Source organism: Petaurus breviceps, unplaced genomic scaffold (assembly GCF_028583685.1).
Source record: "Petaurus breviceps papuanus isolate PSGF00001 unplaced genomic scaffold, PetGlider_PUasm1.0 90804, whole genome shotgun sequence".
Classification (NCBI taxonomy): domain Eukaryota; kingdom Metazoa; phylum Chordata; class Mammalia; order Diprotodontia; family Petauridae; genus Petaurus; species Petaurus breviceps.
Window position 1 is genome coordinate 12,736,291 of NW_027187348.1, and position 14,897 is coordinate 12,751,187.

At 36.5% G+C, this 14,897-nt stretch overlaps 1 protein-coding gene across 1 annotated transcript in view; it reads left to right on the top strand.

Annotated features, from left to right (window-relative positions):
- DNAH7 (dynein axonemal heavy chain 7) overlaps positions 1–14,897 on the top strand; it is a 326,128-nt gene that overhangs the window by 55,407 nt on the left and 255,824 nt on the right. The window contains exon 9 of the mRNA XM_069070242.1: positions 2,232–2,351. Coding sequence (XP_068926343.1) covers positions 2,232–2,351 — 120 coding nt within the window. The remainder of the gene's footprint in view (positions 1–2,231; positions 2,352–14,897) is intronic.

Sequence of the window (14,897 nt, forward strand, 5' to 3'; positions counted from 1 at the left end):
GTATAGAATTCACTCCTCACCTCCTCTTAGAATTCCCTGCTTCTTTTGGCTCAAGTGACAACCTGTAGAGAAGATCTTAATCAGTGTTTTCTCCCTCTTTGAATTAGTTTGTATTATTGTATACACTATATGTTTGCTTATCTGCATATATATCATCCCAATTGAATATAAGTTCCTTGAGGCTGGGTTTATTTTGTTTTTGCCTTTTTCTTTTTTTTCCTTTTTTACTACCCAGAGCCTGCCTGGCATAATGCCTTGTGCATAGCAAGTGCTTAATATATATTTTTTTCAAATTGAATTGAATTGACATGAAGATATTGTGGGAATATAGGAGTATAAAACTATTTTTTTGTTAAGCATTTTAAAATTTTTTTAAGTATTAATTAATTTTTAGTTTTCAACATTCTTTTTTTTTTGCCTTTTGGAGGGCAATTGGGGTTAAGTAACTTGCCCAAGGTTACACAGCTAGTTTTTTTGTGTGGGTGTTAAGTGTCTGAGGCCGGAACCAAACTCGGGTCCTCCTGACTCTGGGGCCAGTGCTTTACTCATTGCACCACCTAGCCGCCCCACAACATTCACTTTCATAAAATTTTGAGCTCCAAATTTTCTCCTCCTTCTTCTCCCCTACCCCAAGATGACATGCAGTCTGATATAGGTTCTACATATATATTCATATAAAACATATTTTCACATTAGTCATGTTGTAAAGAATAATTAGAACCAATAGGAGGAATCATGAGCAAAAAGAAACAAAAAAAGAGAGGGAGCAAATAGTATGTTTCAATATGCATTTAGACTCCATGATTATTTTTTTGGATGTTGTAGCAGCAAGCACCCCAAGCGTCCTCAGGGTGGCTGCCCATACAGGTTCTTGGATCTGCTTTGATAAAGGAAAGCAACTCAAAATGGGTTAACAAGCTTACTTTAATCAGTCAGACACATATCGTTTACCTTGTTCAGGGGAAAAAGGTCAGCACCCCGAACTTCAAAGTATACAGGCAGAATTATAAAGACAGAAACAGATCAAGTAGACAGATTTCCAAACTGTCCAACCATTACATCCATACCCAGTCAACATCTGGGTTTCCACATCTGGGTTTTTCAAAGCCGGGGGGGCCCTGGACAACGGCTTCCCAGAATACAGATCAAATCACAGAACACTTCTCAAAGTGAGCCCCCCAAAACAAAGCTACACATCAGGGCTTATATAGCCTTCTCCTGGCTCAGAGAATGTAACAACCTTTTGGACCCACTGGCCAATCAAAAAGTATCTACTGAAAAACAAGCCTCCCACCCCAGGCTTCAGGTGCACTTTAGCCTAGGGGCAGGGAAGATCTTCCAAATTTGCATTCCCATTACAGATGTGGATAGCATTTTCCATCATGAGTCTTTTGGAGTTACCTTAGATCCTTGCATTGCTAAGAAGAGGTAAATGTATCAAAGTTAGTCATTGCATAATGTGCTTATTACTGTGTACGATGTCCTCCTGGTTCTGCTCATTTCACTCAGAATCAGTTCTTAAAAGTCTTTCCAGGTTTTTCTGAAGTCCTCCTGTTCATCATCCCTTATAGAACAATAGTATTCCATTACATTCACATACCACAGCTTGTTCAACCATTTCCCCATTTAATGGACATCCCCTGAGTTCCCAATTCTTTGCCACAACAAAAAGAGCTGCTATAAATATTTTTAGTACAGAACTTTAGCAATAAATCTGGTGTAGTGACCCTTAACCCTCCTCACTCTGGTGGTGTACAATCATGGACAGAGATGTAAAAGGGGAAAACTGGGAGAGTCTAGACTTCAATATAGGTGGGTCCTCTATTTTGATTAAGGACTTTTTCCATGTCTTCTGAGGAGGTCCTGGTGGCTGATTTGATAATGTAACCCTCCTTTCTCTTGAGATGAGGTCCTGTTCTTTGGTTGGCAGCAGTGGGGCTTTTGTATTCTCCTTTCTTATTAGAAGAGCACTGAAAACCTGTGAGAAAGCACTGTCCGCAAATCTTATCCTGTTACAATCTTGAGCTCTCTAAATCCCGGCAGAGTGATGAATACATCTTGGAGTTTATACAAAAACTGATAAAAAGACATGATTAAGAATATACTTTTATTGGTTAAACTTGAGGATATGCCCCCTAAGAATATTATGTTAGCAAAGGAGAATAATCAACAAATACAAGACAAAGTTATGGCCATGATTGCTCATTAGTATCCATTTTTATTCCTTGCAGAAAATTACGTTTAATTGATATAGAAGAATTTCATAATCGCCAGGAGGCAATGGAGCTGTCACTCTTCCAGAACATCGTCATGAAACACATGGAATCTGCCAAAGAGACACTACTTAAAGTGTATGGTTGAATATGTAAACGCATTTTCATATTGGACAAAGAATAACTTATGTTTGGTAGTTCTAGTTAAAAGGAAAAAAAATTTTTCCCGAAGGGTACTATATTTTTAGTCAGATAATAGTTCAGAACATATCTTGTTTTAAAAATTCAAGTCAGTTCTGCTCAGAATAGAAAAGATAGCATGACTTTAAGAAGAAAATGGTCAGACCTTTGCTGCAATTTGTTAATATGGACACCTGTAGGAAGTTTGCTTTATTTAGAATCAAAAGTACTTTTTATGCCTGGAGTAAGTACCCTAAACCACATTCCAAACAAACAGCAAGAAAATAGTGTACTCATAGTTGAGCAGTGGCAGGAAGATCATGGATTCCATGCTCTTACTGGGGAAAGGAAACAGAAACCTTGGGACAACATTGCAAGCTTGCTGCTGGGTAGGTCACTCCATATTGGAGGAGCTTTGTATTTTAACTATACCTGTTGCTAATGAGGTGTAAGGTTTGGTTGTTTCTATGTTGTCAAAAGGCTAAAAAGTGTTGTCAGCAGTCTCTAAATTCAGTGCCCCAGTTACTTCACCATAATTATGGCTCTGCTTCTAGCTATTCAGATGTTTCCCTGATATTGTGACTGTATAGAAGTTGAATTGGATGGTTAAAATGGCTGTGGTCTGGTTGCTGTCCTGCTTCTGCCATTCTTGTGTTAATAGTAGTTCCTTGGGTTGAAATAGGTGCCAAGAATTCAGAGAATTAGAGATCTTCAATCAATAAAAACTTATTGGGTACTTACTGTATGCAAGGCACTGGTCTATTGCTTTTGCAAATGGAGTGGAGGGTAAGGAGGAAAAACTGCATAGAAAACAGAACCTGTCCTTATGGAATTTCCAGCTCAGCTGAGACAAGATTAATAGAGCATTAGCTCTTCTTCTGAATGACCCCACATCTAAATAGTTGCTGATGCTGATCATAATTGTTCTCAAACACTATAATAAACTCAATTCTCCCTGGTAAATGAGATTAAAAACAAAGAGGTTCAACTTGTGAATAAAAAGTTGTCTCACCAATGGTAATGAAGGATATATACCACCAAGTACCACCTGTTTTTCAACAACTGCTTAGAAATTATCTTCCAAGAATATTGAAGAAGAGACTGTCTTTTTCTGTTAGAACTGTAGACCTTTATTATTTTTTTCCACATAGGAAGTACTCACACATGACTTGAAAGAACAAATTGTCGTTTCAAATTGTAATTTTGTGAATGTGAGGAAAAAATTATTTAATTTATAGACAAGAAGAAGGCAGATAGGAAACAATTACCGTCCTTAAAATACATGCAAACTGATTATAAGGGAGTTACTATGAATCTCTAGTGAGGACAATACACGAAAAAATATTCCTAAATTGTTGCTCATGGATTTGGTCTAAGGAAGTAGGTACTACTATGAATATTAAGCAGTGGAATGAGTAATCAAAGAAGGCTCTAGAATACATTGCTGAAAGCCTTTCAAAATAACTTTGATAGTCACCTTAGTAATTTATATGCAGTCCTGCCTGGAAATAGAATAAGTTTGATGGTACCCTGTAGCTCTCCTAATCCCAAGGATTTTTTATTCTAGAGTCAGTTTATATGTAAATTGAAAAAATCTTAAAGCAGTTAATACATGTCATCAGTAAAGATTAAGTTTCAGTTCATATACACAGAAAGAAGAAAACAATTAGCAAAATATTTACTAGGTCTCTTTTTAAAATTTATTTTTTGTTGCTGGTGTTAGCCATTTCAGTCCTATCTAACTCTTTGTGACCCCATTTGGAGTTTTCTTGGCCCAACTTGGTCATTGTTTGGGCCCCGATTGCCTCAGAGTAAATGCAAATAGCAATTATCTATGTTTTGGCCAGAAACCATGAGGGTCTTCTCTCAGATTGATGTTTTTTTTCAAAACCTTTATTAACTTCCGATTTACATCATTTATTTCCTCCAGATTTTTCCCCTACTCACCGCCCCAAAATAGCAGTCCCACAGGATATCCCCTCCTCCAATTTGCTCTCTCCCATATCTTCTCCCATACCTCCTTCGACTTTTCCAGTAGGGCATGGTGGATCTCTGTGTCCCAGTGCCTGTATATCTTATTTGCCAATTACATGTAAAATAGTATTAATAATAGTATGTATATATATATATATATATATTTCTTTTTTAAACATTTAATTTTAAAACTGAATTCCAGATTCATTCCCTTCCTCCCTTGTCATCCACCCTTACTGGAAAGATAAGCAATTCAGTATAGGCTGTACATATGCAGCTAATGCAAAACATTACCATAGTAGATATATTATAAAAGACTGACTATATTTCCCTCCCTCCTGTCCCACCTCCCACTTGTTCTATTCTCTACTTTGATCCCATCCATTTTCAAAAGTGGATGCTTCCAACTTCCCTCCCCCCTAGCCTGCCCTCCCTTCCATCATCCCCCCCTTATCCCCTTCCCCCCTATTCTCCTGTAGGGTGAGATACCCTATTTAGTGTGTATGTCATTCCCTCCCTCAGCCAAATTCAATGAGAATAAGGTTGACCCATTCCCTTTTGTCTTCCTATTCTCCTCCATTGTAACCATTTTCCCTTGCCTCTTCTATATGAGATAGTTTACCCCATTCTGTCTCTCCCTATCCCCTCTCATTATATTCCTCTCTCACCTCTTAATTTCACTTTTTAAGTATCATCCAATTCCACAATTGGTCCTTTGCCCTCTGTGTATACCTGTAAACATATATACACACACATTCACATATGTATTCACATGCCCATATACCCTCCGATATAGACATATATGTAAGTACATACATACATACATACATACTTATAAATTCCCAACAACTATTTTCATACTGACAAAAGTTTCATCAGTTATAATTATTGTTTTTCCATGTAGGAATGTTAATAGTTTAACTTCATAAGTTCTTTGTGATTTATTTTCCCTGTTTACCTTCTTATGCTTCTCTTGCTTCTTGTTTCTAAATGTGAAATTTTCTATTCAACTCTGGTTTTCTCATCAAGAGTGCTTGAAAGTCCTCTATTCCACTGAATGACCATATTTTCCCCTGAAACATGATACTCAGTTTTGCTGGGTAGGTGATTCTTAGTTTTAATCCTAGCTCCTTTGACCTCTAGAATATCATATTCCAAGCCCTTTGATCCCTCGGTGTAGAAGCTGCCAGATACTGAATGTGTTTCCACAATATTCAAATTGTTTCTTCCTGGCTGCTTGTAATGTGCTCTCCTTGATCTGGGAATTTCAGAACCTGGTTATAATATTCCTAGGAGTTTTCTTTTTTGGGATCTTTTTCAGGAGGTTATTGGTGGATTCTTTCAACCTCTATTTTGCCCTCTGATTCTAAAACATCAGGGTAGTTTTCCTTGAAAATTTCTTGGAGGATGATTTCTAGGTTCTTTCTTTGATCATGGCTTTCAAGTAATCCAATAATTTTTAAATTATCTCTCCTGGATCTATTTTCCAAGTCAGTGGTTTTTGCCATGAGATATTTTACATTGCCTTCTATTCTTTAATTTGTTTGGATCTGTTTAAAAGCATCTTGATTTCTCATAAAGTCACTAGCTTTCATTTGCTCCAATCTAATTCTGAAGGACTGATTCTCCTCAGAGCTTTTGAGATTCTTTTTCCATCTGGCAAATTTGGCTTTTTAAGGCATTCTTCTCCTCATTGGCTTTTTGAGACTCTTTTGCCATTTGAGGTAGTCTTTTTTTAAGGTGTGATTTTCTTCAGTCAGGCTATTGACTCTCATTTCATAATTTTCTTGCATCGTTCTCATTTCTCTTCCCAATTTTTCCTCCACTTCTCTTATCTGCTTCTTAAGGTCCTCTATGGCCTGTAACCAGTTCATATTTTTCTAGGAAGCTTTTGGTGCAGGAGTTCTGACTTCACTGTCTTCCTCCTGTTCCATGATTTGCTCCTTTTTGTCCCCAAAATAGGACTCTAATGTTGGATTCTTCTGTCTGCTTTGCTTCCTTTGCCTGGTCATGCCACCACTCAAGTCACTTGACCCCTAGGACTCTGCCACCAGACAGGGGAGCTTCGTTCCAAACTGCTGGGGTTTTCTTAGCTGCTGGAGGTATTAGTTGGGTGCCCTCTCTGAAGCCTCCACATTCTCTGGCAAGCTGGACACATGCCCCAGGGCCTCTACCCTAGACTGCAATCCAGATCCAAGCAGGTTAAAGCAAGAGCGATTACCCCTCAGACTGGTCGTTTGGTCCCTCTACACTCTGCAGGCCAGGAGCTTAAGCTGCCACTTGGCAGCGGCTGTGCCACAGCACCTCAGCAGCTTCTCACCCCAGGGGAAGAGGCCTATGCACTCCAAACTACTGGATCCCAAAGTCCACACTGCACTTACCTCTCACTTTGTCCTTAGCATCTATGTATTGATAATTCTGGAAACGGTCACAGCTGCTGGTGATCTGGAGTCCCTCCAGCTGTTGGTTGGTCAGGCCTGCCCTGGGGCTAAAACCTCTGGCTCAAGCAGGGCTGGGGTTGGCTCCCAGAGTGCTGCTGGCTGCACTCAGTGGGAGGTTATCTGTATCATTTTGTGGGTTCTGTAGCTCCAAGTTTGTTCAGAGTCTCCTTGTACATGAATTGGGGAAGGTAGGAGCTAGAGCCATGCAGAGGTCCTGTTTCTACTCCTCCATCTTGACTCCTGATTTTTTTTTATAAGGTAAAGAGGCCATTCTCTGCTACATTTCTTACATAGTCTTAATCATTTAAAGGGCCAAACTTAGACCTGTTAAAAAACTTAGCTTATAAAGGCCAAACTATCCTCCTGCATCAGGCCATCTCCAGTCATCCTGATTTATATCTCACCACTGGACCCAGATGGCTCTGGAGGAGAGTGAGACTGGTGACTTTGCACAACCCTCCTTCTCTTAAATCCAATTTACTTGCATGTCATGGTCCTCTTCAAGAAAAAAGGACAAATCACAACTGGAGTGGTTTACCATTTCCTTCTCCAGCTCATTTTACAGATGAGGAAACTGAGACAAACAGGGTCAAATGACTTAACCAGGAGTGCACAACTAGTGTTTGAGGCCAGATTTGAACTGAGAAAGATGAGTTGGACTGACTCCAGGCCTAGCACTCTACTCACTGCACCACCTAGCTGACCCATTTATTTTTTAAAGATTGATTTATTTAAAGTAAGATATTCTAACTTTGTTAATGCCTTTCTTGTATGTAAATAAATATTTTATTTTCTACAATTATATTTGAATTGTACATATCTTAGGAAACAGTTTCAGAGAAAGGAACCAGGTTCATTCCATGCTGATTATATTGATATCTATAATGATTTTGCAAAATTTTGCTTAAGATGACAAAACATTATACTTCATAATAGAAGTATAAACAGTCCTATTCTAATTTTTCCATCCTTAAATGTCAGCTGAGTCTTCATTCTTAGCCTGAACAAATAGTCACCATTTTAATGTTGTTTATGATGGTTTAGAGTACCTACTTTTTCCTAAAGAGAATGAAAGGCTTTGATGTAATAAAGACTAAAAATTCCTTTAATTTTTCTAGTACTTTACAATATCAGGTATTTTACATACATTATCCTATTCGATCCTGACAATGAATATAAGACAACTAGTTTGAGTATTACTATTAATATTTAACAGATGGGAAAACTGAGGTCAAAGAGATTTAAGTATTTTACCTAATATTCTCTAGTTAGTAAATAGTGAAGCCAGAACTAGTACCCAGGTCTAGTTTCAAGGTTTTTTTCCCACTTTCTTTTTTCCTTTTTAAAAGTTTTTTTTAAATTTATTTTATTCTGAATTTAAGAAATAAAACAATCCATTTTCATAGCATAGAATAGAAAAAAGGTGATTGTACATGAAACTGCAAATATTATATACAACTTGCTATTCCTTTGAAACATACAATAAAGCTATCATATAACTTTTTACTCCTTTTTTTCTTTCTTCTCTCCCTTCCCCTCCCTAGAGATATAGCTGCCATTAAATACACATATGTATGTATATATGTAAAACCATTTTATAAATACTTCTATTTGTCAGTTCTTTTTCTGGATGCACTTAGTGTTTTCATAAGTCTTTTATAGTTAATTTGGGTCTTTATAATAGTCAAAATGACTTAGTCACTCAAAATTGTTCTTAAAACAATATTGCTCTTACTATATACATTCTCTTGGTTCTGCCCATTTTGCTTTTCATTATTTCATGCAGATCTGTCCATCTTCTTTGAAGATCATCAAGCTCATGATTTCTTACAGTACAGCAGTATTCCATCACAGTCATATACCACAACTTGTTCAGTCATTCCCCAACTGACAGGCATCACTGCAATTTCCAGTTCTTTACTACTACAAAGAGAACCGTTATAAATATTTTAGAACATATAGGCACTTTTCTTTTTTCCTAGTCATCTTGGAAAACAGATCTAGTAGTAGTATTGCTGGATCAAAGGGTATAGCCAGTTTTATAACTCTTTGGGCATAATTCCAGATTGGTTGGATCAGTTCACAGTTCTACCAACAGTGAATTAGTGTTCCAGGTTTTCCACATCTCCTCTAACATTTTTCTCTTTCTTCTTTAATCATTTTAGCCAATCTGATGTAAAATGATATCTCAAGGTTGTTTTAATTTTAATTTCTAATCAAGAATGATTTAGAGCATTTTTACATGACTATAAATTATTTTGATTTCTTCATCAAAAAACTGTTCATATCCCTTGACCATTTATCAACTGGGGAATGTCTTGTATTTTTCTAGATTTGACAAAGTTATTAATATATTTTGAGATATGAGACCTTTATCTGAGCATCCATCTATAAATCTATTTCCTCCAATTTTCTGATTTCCTTCTGATCTTGGCTATGTTTGTTTTATTTCTACAAAGCCTTTTTTAACAATGTAATTGAAATTATCTATTTTATACCTCACAATGCTTTCTATCTCTTGTTTATTAAAAAATTGGTCACCTATCCATAAGTCTGATACATAATATATTCCCTATTCTTAAAATTTTCTTGTAATATATCTCTTTATATATAGGTCATGAATCCATTTTGATCTTATCTTGGTAAATGGTATAAGATACTGGACTATGCTCAATTTCTGCCAGACTGCTTTCTAGTTTTCCCAACAATTTTTACCAAATAATGAATTATTATCCCCCAAACTTAAGTTTTTACACTTGTCAAATACAAGGTTACCTTATTTATTTGCTGCTGTAAATTGTATGTCTACTCTGTTTCACTCAGTCTTTCTATTTCTTAGCCAGTACCAGATAGTCTTGATAATTACTGCCCTGTAATATAGTTAAAGATCTGGTACTGCTAAACTTCTGTCCTTTACAGTTTTTTATTAGTTCTTTTGATATTTTTTACCTTTTGTTCTTTCAAATGAATTTTGTGTTTTTAAAAAATTCAGTAATATAATTTTTGGCAATTTAATTGGGATGTCATTTAGTATATAAATTATTTTCATCAAAATTATCATTTTTATTGTATTGGCCCTGCCAGCCCAAGAACCATTAATATTTCTCCAATTATTTAAATCTGGTTTTATTTGTATACATTTAAAAAAATCATTTTGTTCATATAGTTCCTGGGTTGTTTTTGGCGAGTGTACTTCCAGATGTTTTATCCTATCCATAATTATTTTAAAGGGGGTATGTCTTTTTGTGGATTTGTGTGTGTGTGTGTGTGTGAGTGTATGTGACATAGGAATGCTGATAAATTATGTGGATTAACCATATCCTGCTCCTTTGCTAAAATTATTAATTGTTTCAGCTAACTTTTTAATTGAGTCTTTGGGATTTTCCCATCACATTGTCTGCAAAAAGAGAGAGTTTTATTAACTTATTCATTATTCTCATTCCTTCTGTTTCATTTTCTTTTCTGATTGCTATTGCTAACATCTCCAGTACAATACTGAATAATATTGGTGACAGTGGGTTTCCTTGTTTCACATACCTGATATTACTGGGAAGGCTTCTTGCTTATCCCCATTACAAATATGCTTGTTGATGGTTTTAGATAAATACTTTTTATCAATTAAAGGAAAAATCAATTTGTGCCTATATTTTCAAGCAATTTTTAACAGAAATGGGTGTTGTACTTTATCAAAAGCTTTTTCTGAATTTATTGATATAATGTTAATTTTAAAAAATTTATTATTGATATAATCAATTATGGTGATAGTTTTCTTTGTGTTAAGCCATCCTTGCATTCCTGATATAAATCCCACTTGGTCATAATGTATAATCTTTGTGATATATTGTTGTAATCTTTTAGCTAGAATTTTATTTAGGATTTTTGCATCCATATTCATCAATGAAATTGTTCTTTGAGAGTTTTTTTTTCTGTTGTTACTTTTCTTGGTTTAGATATCATCAACATCATATTTGTTTCATAAAAGAAGTTTTGTAGGATTCCTTCTCTGTTATTTCAAATAATTTATTTAATATTGGAATTAGTTGATCTTTAAATGTTTGATAAAATTCACTTGTAAATGTCTCTGATCCTAGCATTTTTTTTTCTTTAGGAAGCTCATTTATGGCCTGTTAATTTTTTTTCCTAAAATAGGTCTATTTAGATATTCTGTTTCCTTTTCTGCTAATCTAGGAAATTTATATTTTTATAATTAGCTTTCCATGTCACTTAAATTGTTAAATTTATTGGCATATAATTGGGCAAAATAATTCTTTATAATTGTTTTAATTCCATCTTTGTTAGTGGTATATTCATCCTTTCCATTTTTAATACTAGTGATTTGGATTTCTTTTTAATCAAATTAACCAAAGGTTTATCTATTTTATTGACTTTTTCAAAACAAACTCTTAGTTTTATTTATTAATTCATTGGATTTTTTACACTCAGTTTTATTAATCTTGCCTTTAAGTTTTAGGATTTCCAATTTAGTGTTTCATTGGAGATTTTTAGTTTGTTCTTTTTCTAGTTTTTTTAATTGCATACCTAATTCATTGGTCTGCTCTTTCTCTATTTTATTGATGTAAGCAGTTAGTAATATTAATCTTCCTTTGATTATTTTTTTTAAAGCAATCGGGCTTAAGTAACTTGCTCAAGGTTACACAGCCAGGTGTTTCTGGGTGGGTGCTAAGTGTCTGAGCCCGGGATTCGATCTCCAAGTCTTCTCAACACTGGAGCCGGTGCTCTTACTCGCTGTGCTACCTGGCTGCCCCTCTTCCTTTGATTATTGCTTTTGCTATATCCCATAGGTTTTCATATGTTGTCTCATTATTGTCATTCTCTTTAATGAAATTATTGATTGTTTCTGATTTGTTTTTTAGCCCACTCACCCTTATCCTGTCCCCTAGTCCTCTTATTCTTTAGACTTTTAAAAGACTTTTGTACCTTTTTAGATGTATATGTTGTTCTCCCTTTAACTTAGATCTGATGAGAGTAAGATTCCAATACTATTAACCTTCTACATCTACCTGCTTCCTGTGTCAATTCTTCCTTTCATGCCACATTTTGGGGAGATAATTGTTCCTTTTTCTACCCAATTTTGTTTTTTGGAGTCACCCCATAATATACAGCTCAGCCCTAATCTTCCTTTCAAACTACCTTAGTAATGGTGACAGTTTTAAGAATACTGATAATGTTTTCACATATAAGAAGTAAACAGTTCAACCCTTAATGAATTCCTTATAATTATCTTTAATGTTTTCCTTATATTTCTTCTGGATCTTTTGTATCAGATTTTCTATTGGGTTCTGGTCTTTTTGTCACAAATATCTGAAAGTCTTTTCAGTTTGTCAAATGTCCATTTTATTTCATTAAGGATTATGCTCAACTTTGCTGGGTAAGTAACTTTTAGTCACAATCCAGCTCCTTTGCTCTTCAAAATATAATGTTCCAAGACCTAAGGTCTTTTAGGGTTGAAGCTGCTAGGTCTTATGAAATCTTGATTGTATCTCCATAGTATTAAAAAATTTTTTTTGTGCTGCTTACAATATTTTCTCCTTAACCTGGGAGTTTTGGGATTTTCTTCCTGGGATCTCTTTCATGTGGTGAATAGTAGATTTTTCTATTTCTGCTTTCCCCTCTAGAACTTCGGGGCAATCTTCCTTAATAATTTCTTGTAATTGTTGTACCAAGAAATCAACAAGTGAGACCATTAATCATTTTAAGTGGAGCTTAATGAATGAGCTGGTGATTGCAAGGGGCATGTACCCAAATCAAGCAGCCTCTAGATGCACATTCTCAGAGGTTGAATAGACAAAAGCCACAACATAACTGTTACCAAGGAGAAAATGCAATTTGACAGTTATTATGAGCAAGTGGGGAAAATACAGAAGCCAAAAGGTTCACAAAATGATGGTTACAATGTAATTTTGTATCAATATTCTTTTTTTGATCATAACTTTCAGGCAGTCCAACAATTCCTATATTTTCTCTCCTTGTTCTGTTCTCTGGATCAGTTGTTTTTCTGATGAGATGTTTTAGATTCTCTTCTAGTTTTTCTAGTTATATTATTTCTTGGTGTCTTATAATGTCATTCTATTCCTCTTGCCAAATTCTAGTTTTTAAGGGGTTATTTTCTTCCTTAAGATTTTGGACTACTTTTCCCAGTTAACTTTCTTTTAATAATTTTCTTGGATTGCTTTTATTTTATTTTTTCGTTATTTTTCCCTTAGTCTCTGTAGCAGCAAGCACCCCAAGCGTCCTCAGGGTTTGCTGCCAATACAGGTTCTTAGATCTGCTTTGTTAAAGGAAAGCAACTCAAAATGGGTTAACAAGCTTACTTTAATCAGTCAGACATATATTGTTTACCTTGTTCAGGGGAAAAGGTCAGCACCCTGAACTTCAAAGTACACAGACAGAATTATCAAGACAGAAACAGATCTAGTAGACAGATTTCAAACTGTCCAACCATTACATCCATACCCAGTCAACATCTGGGTTTCCACATCTGGGTTTTTCAAAGCTGGGGGACTCTCAACAACGGCTTCCCAGAATTCAGATCAAATCACAGAATACTTCTCAAAGTGAGTCCCAAAACAAAGCTACACATCAGGGCTTATATAGCCTTCTCCTGGCTCAGAGAATGTAACAACCTTATTGATTCACTGGCCAATCAAGAAGTATCTACTGAAAAACAAGCCTCCCACCCCAGGCTCCAGGTCCCCTCACACAGCTCCAGCCCCTGCCTCCAAGCACAGACAGGGGGCTGGGCAACAAGACCAACAAGGTGGGGTCCCTAGGGATCCAAGGCAACTCATCCCACCCACCATAGTGTATCAGCAATGCCATATTCAAAATGCCTATAGAGATTACAAATATGCTGATATAATTATCCATCACAAAATACATCAGGTTTGCCATTTGGGGAAACAAACTAGAAAATTTATTAAGATACCAAAAGACTGAGTCCCAAAACCAGAAAGTGAAAGCCATCAGAGTAGTTATGATATTGGCACAGGTAGATAAAGTAGAAAGCACCCACATTCTCAAGCCTTTAAAACAGAACAGGCTACCTCAGGCAAAGGTCCTCCTCTCCCCACTCACAGCAACCACCCAGTGTCCTGGAAGAGTGCTCCCAGCAGCTCCGGCCCCTGGCAGTGCTCAGCCGGAGTCCTAACTCAAAAAAAAAAAAAAGGCAACTGCCGCCAACTGCCAACCGCAGGACCGTTAGCTCGGCTTTTCACTTTCTCTTGCTCTGCTATGTCAGCACGTCCATGGGGCATGGGAGATCTTTAAATCCCATAACCCTTACATTCGGCCCCAAGATCTTTCATGTCCCTTACTTGGCAAAAATACAGTAGGAATAACTGGTGTCAACAAAATTTCACAACAATATAACAAGAATAGCACACAATAAACACAAAAAACCATATTTTAGGGTGGGGCTTGAGCACAAGCTCCCTATCATTCCCCCCACCCCGAACAAATGGGGCCCCAAAATCTTGTGGTAAAGGGGTGAAGATCTCTTCTTCTATGGCTACTTGCTGCTGAAATCGGATGTAGAGCTGTCCCTGTCCTAAGGGGTCCCATTTGAGAGGTCAGTTCTTAATATGCTTGATGCCAGGTCCAAGGGTGACACATCACAGTTGCAGACAGGGGGTGACATCCAGCTTAAGCTATCAGGCATCTACAGATGGAGGGTACCAGCCTGTGGAAACAAATCTAACAAACAAGGTGAACAAACAAAAAATCAAGAAGAAGCAAAGAGACAATAACCAGGGGTAGGAAAATCCTGAATCTTTTGTCGGGCTTGAGGAAGAATCTCCCTTAGCCCCTTGTTCCATTGTATACCCAAAAACTTCACATTCTGAGCTGGTCCTTGAACCTTTGCAGGGTTAATTTCCCACCCTTTACTTTTCATATGCTCAATTAGAAGGGTCAAACTCCTTTCCACTACTTTCGCATCTTTTCCCTGTATCATGATATCATCAATGTAGTGGGTAAGCTGTACACCAGGTAGCTTTAATTCATCCAACTGTTCAGCCACAATCCTGTGACAAATAGTGGGGCTATGTATGTACCCTTGTGGCAAGCGAGT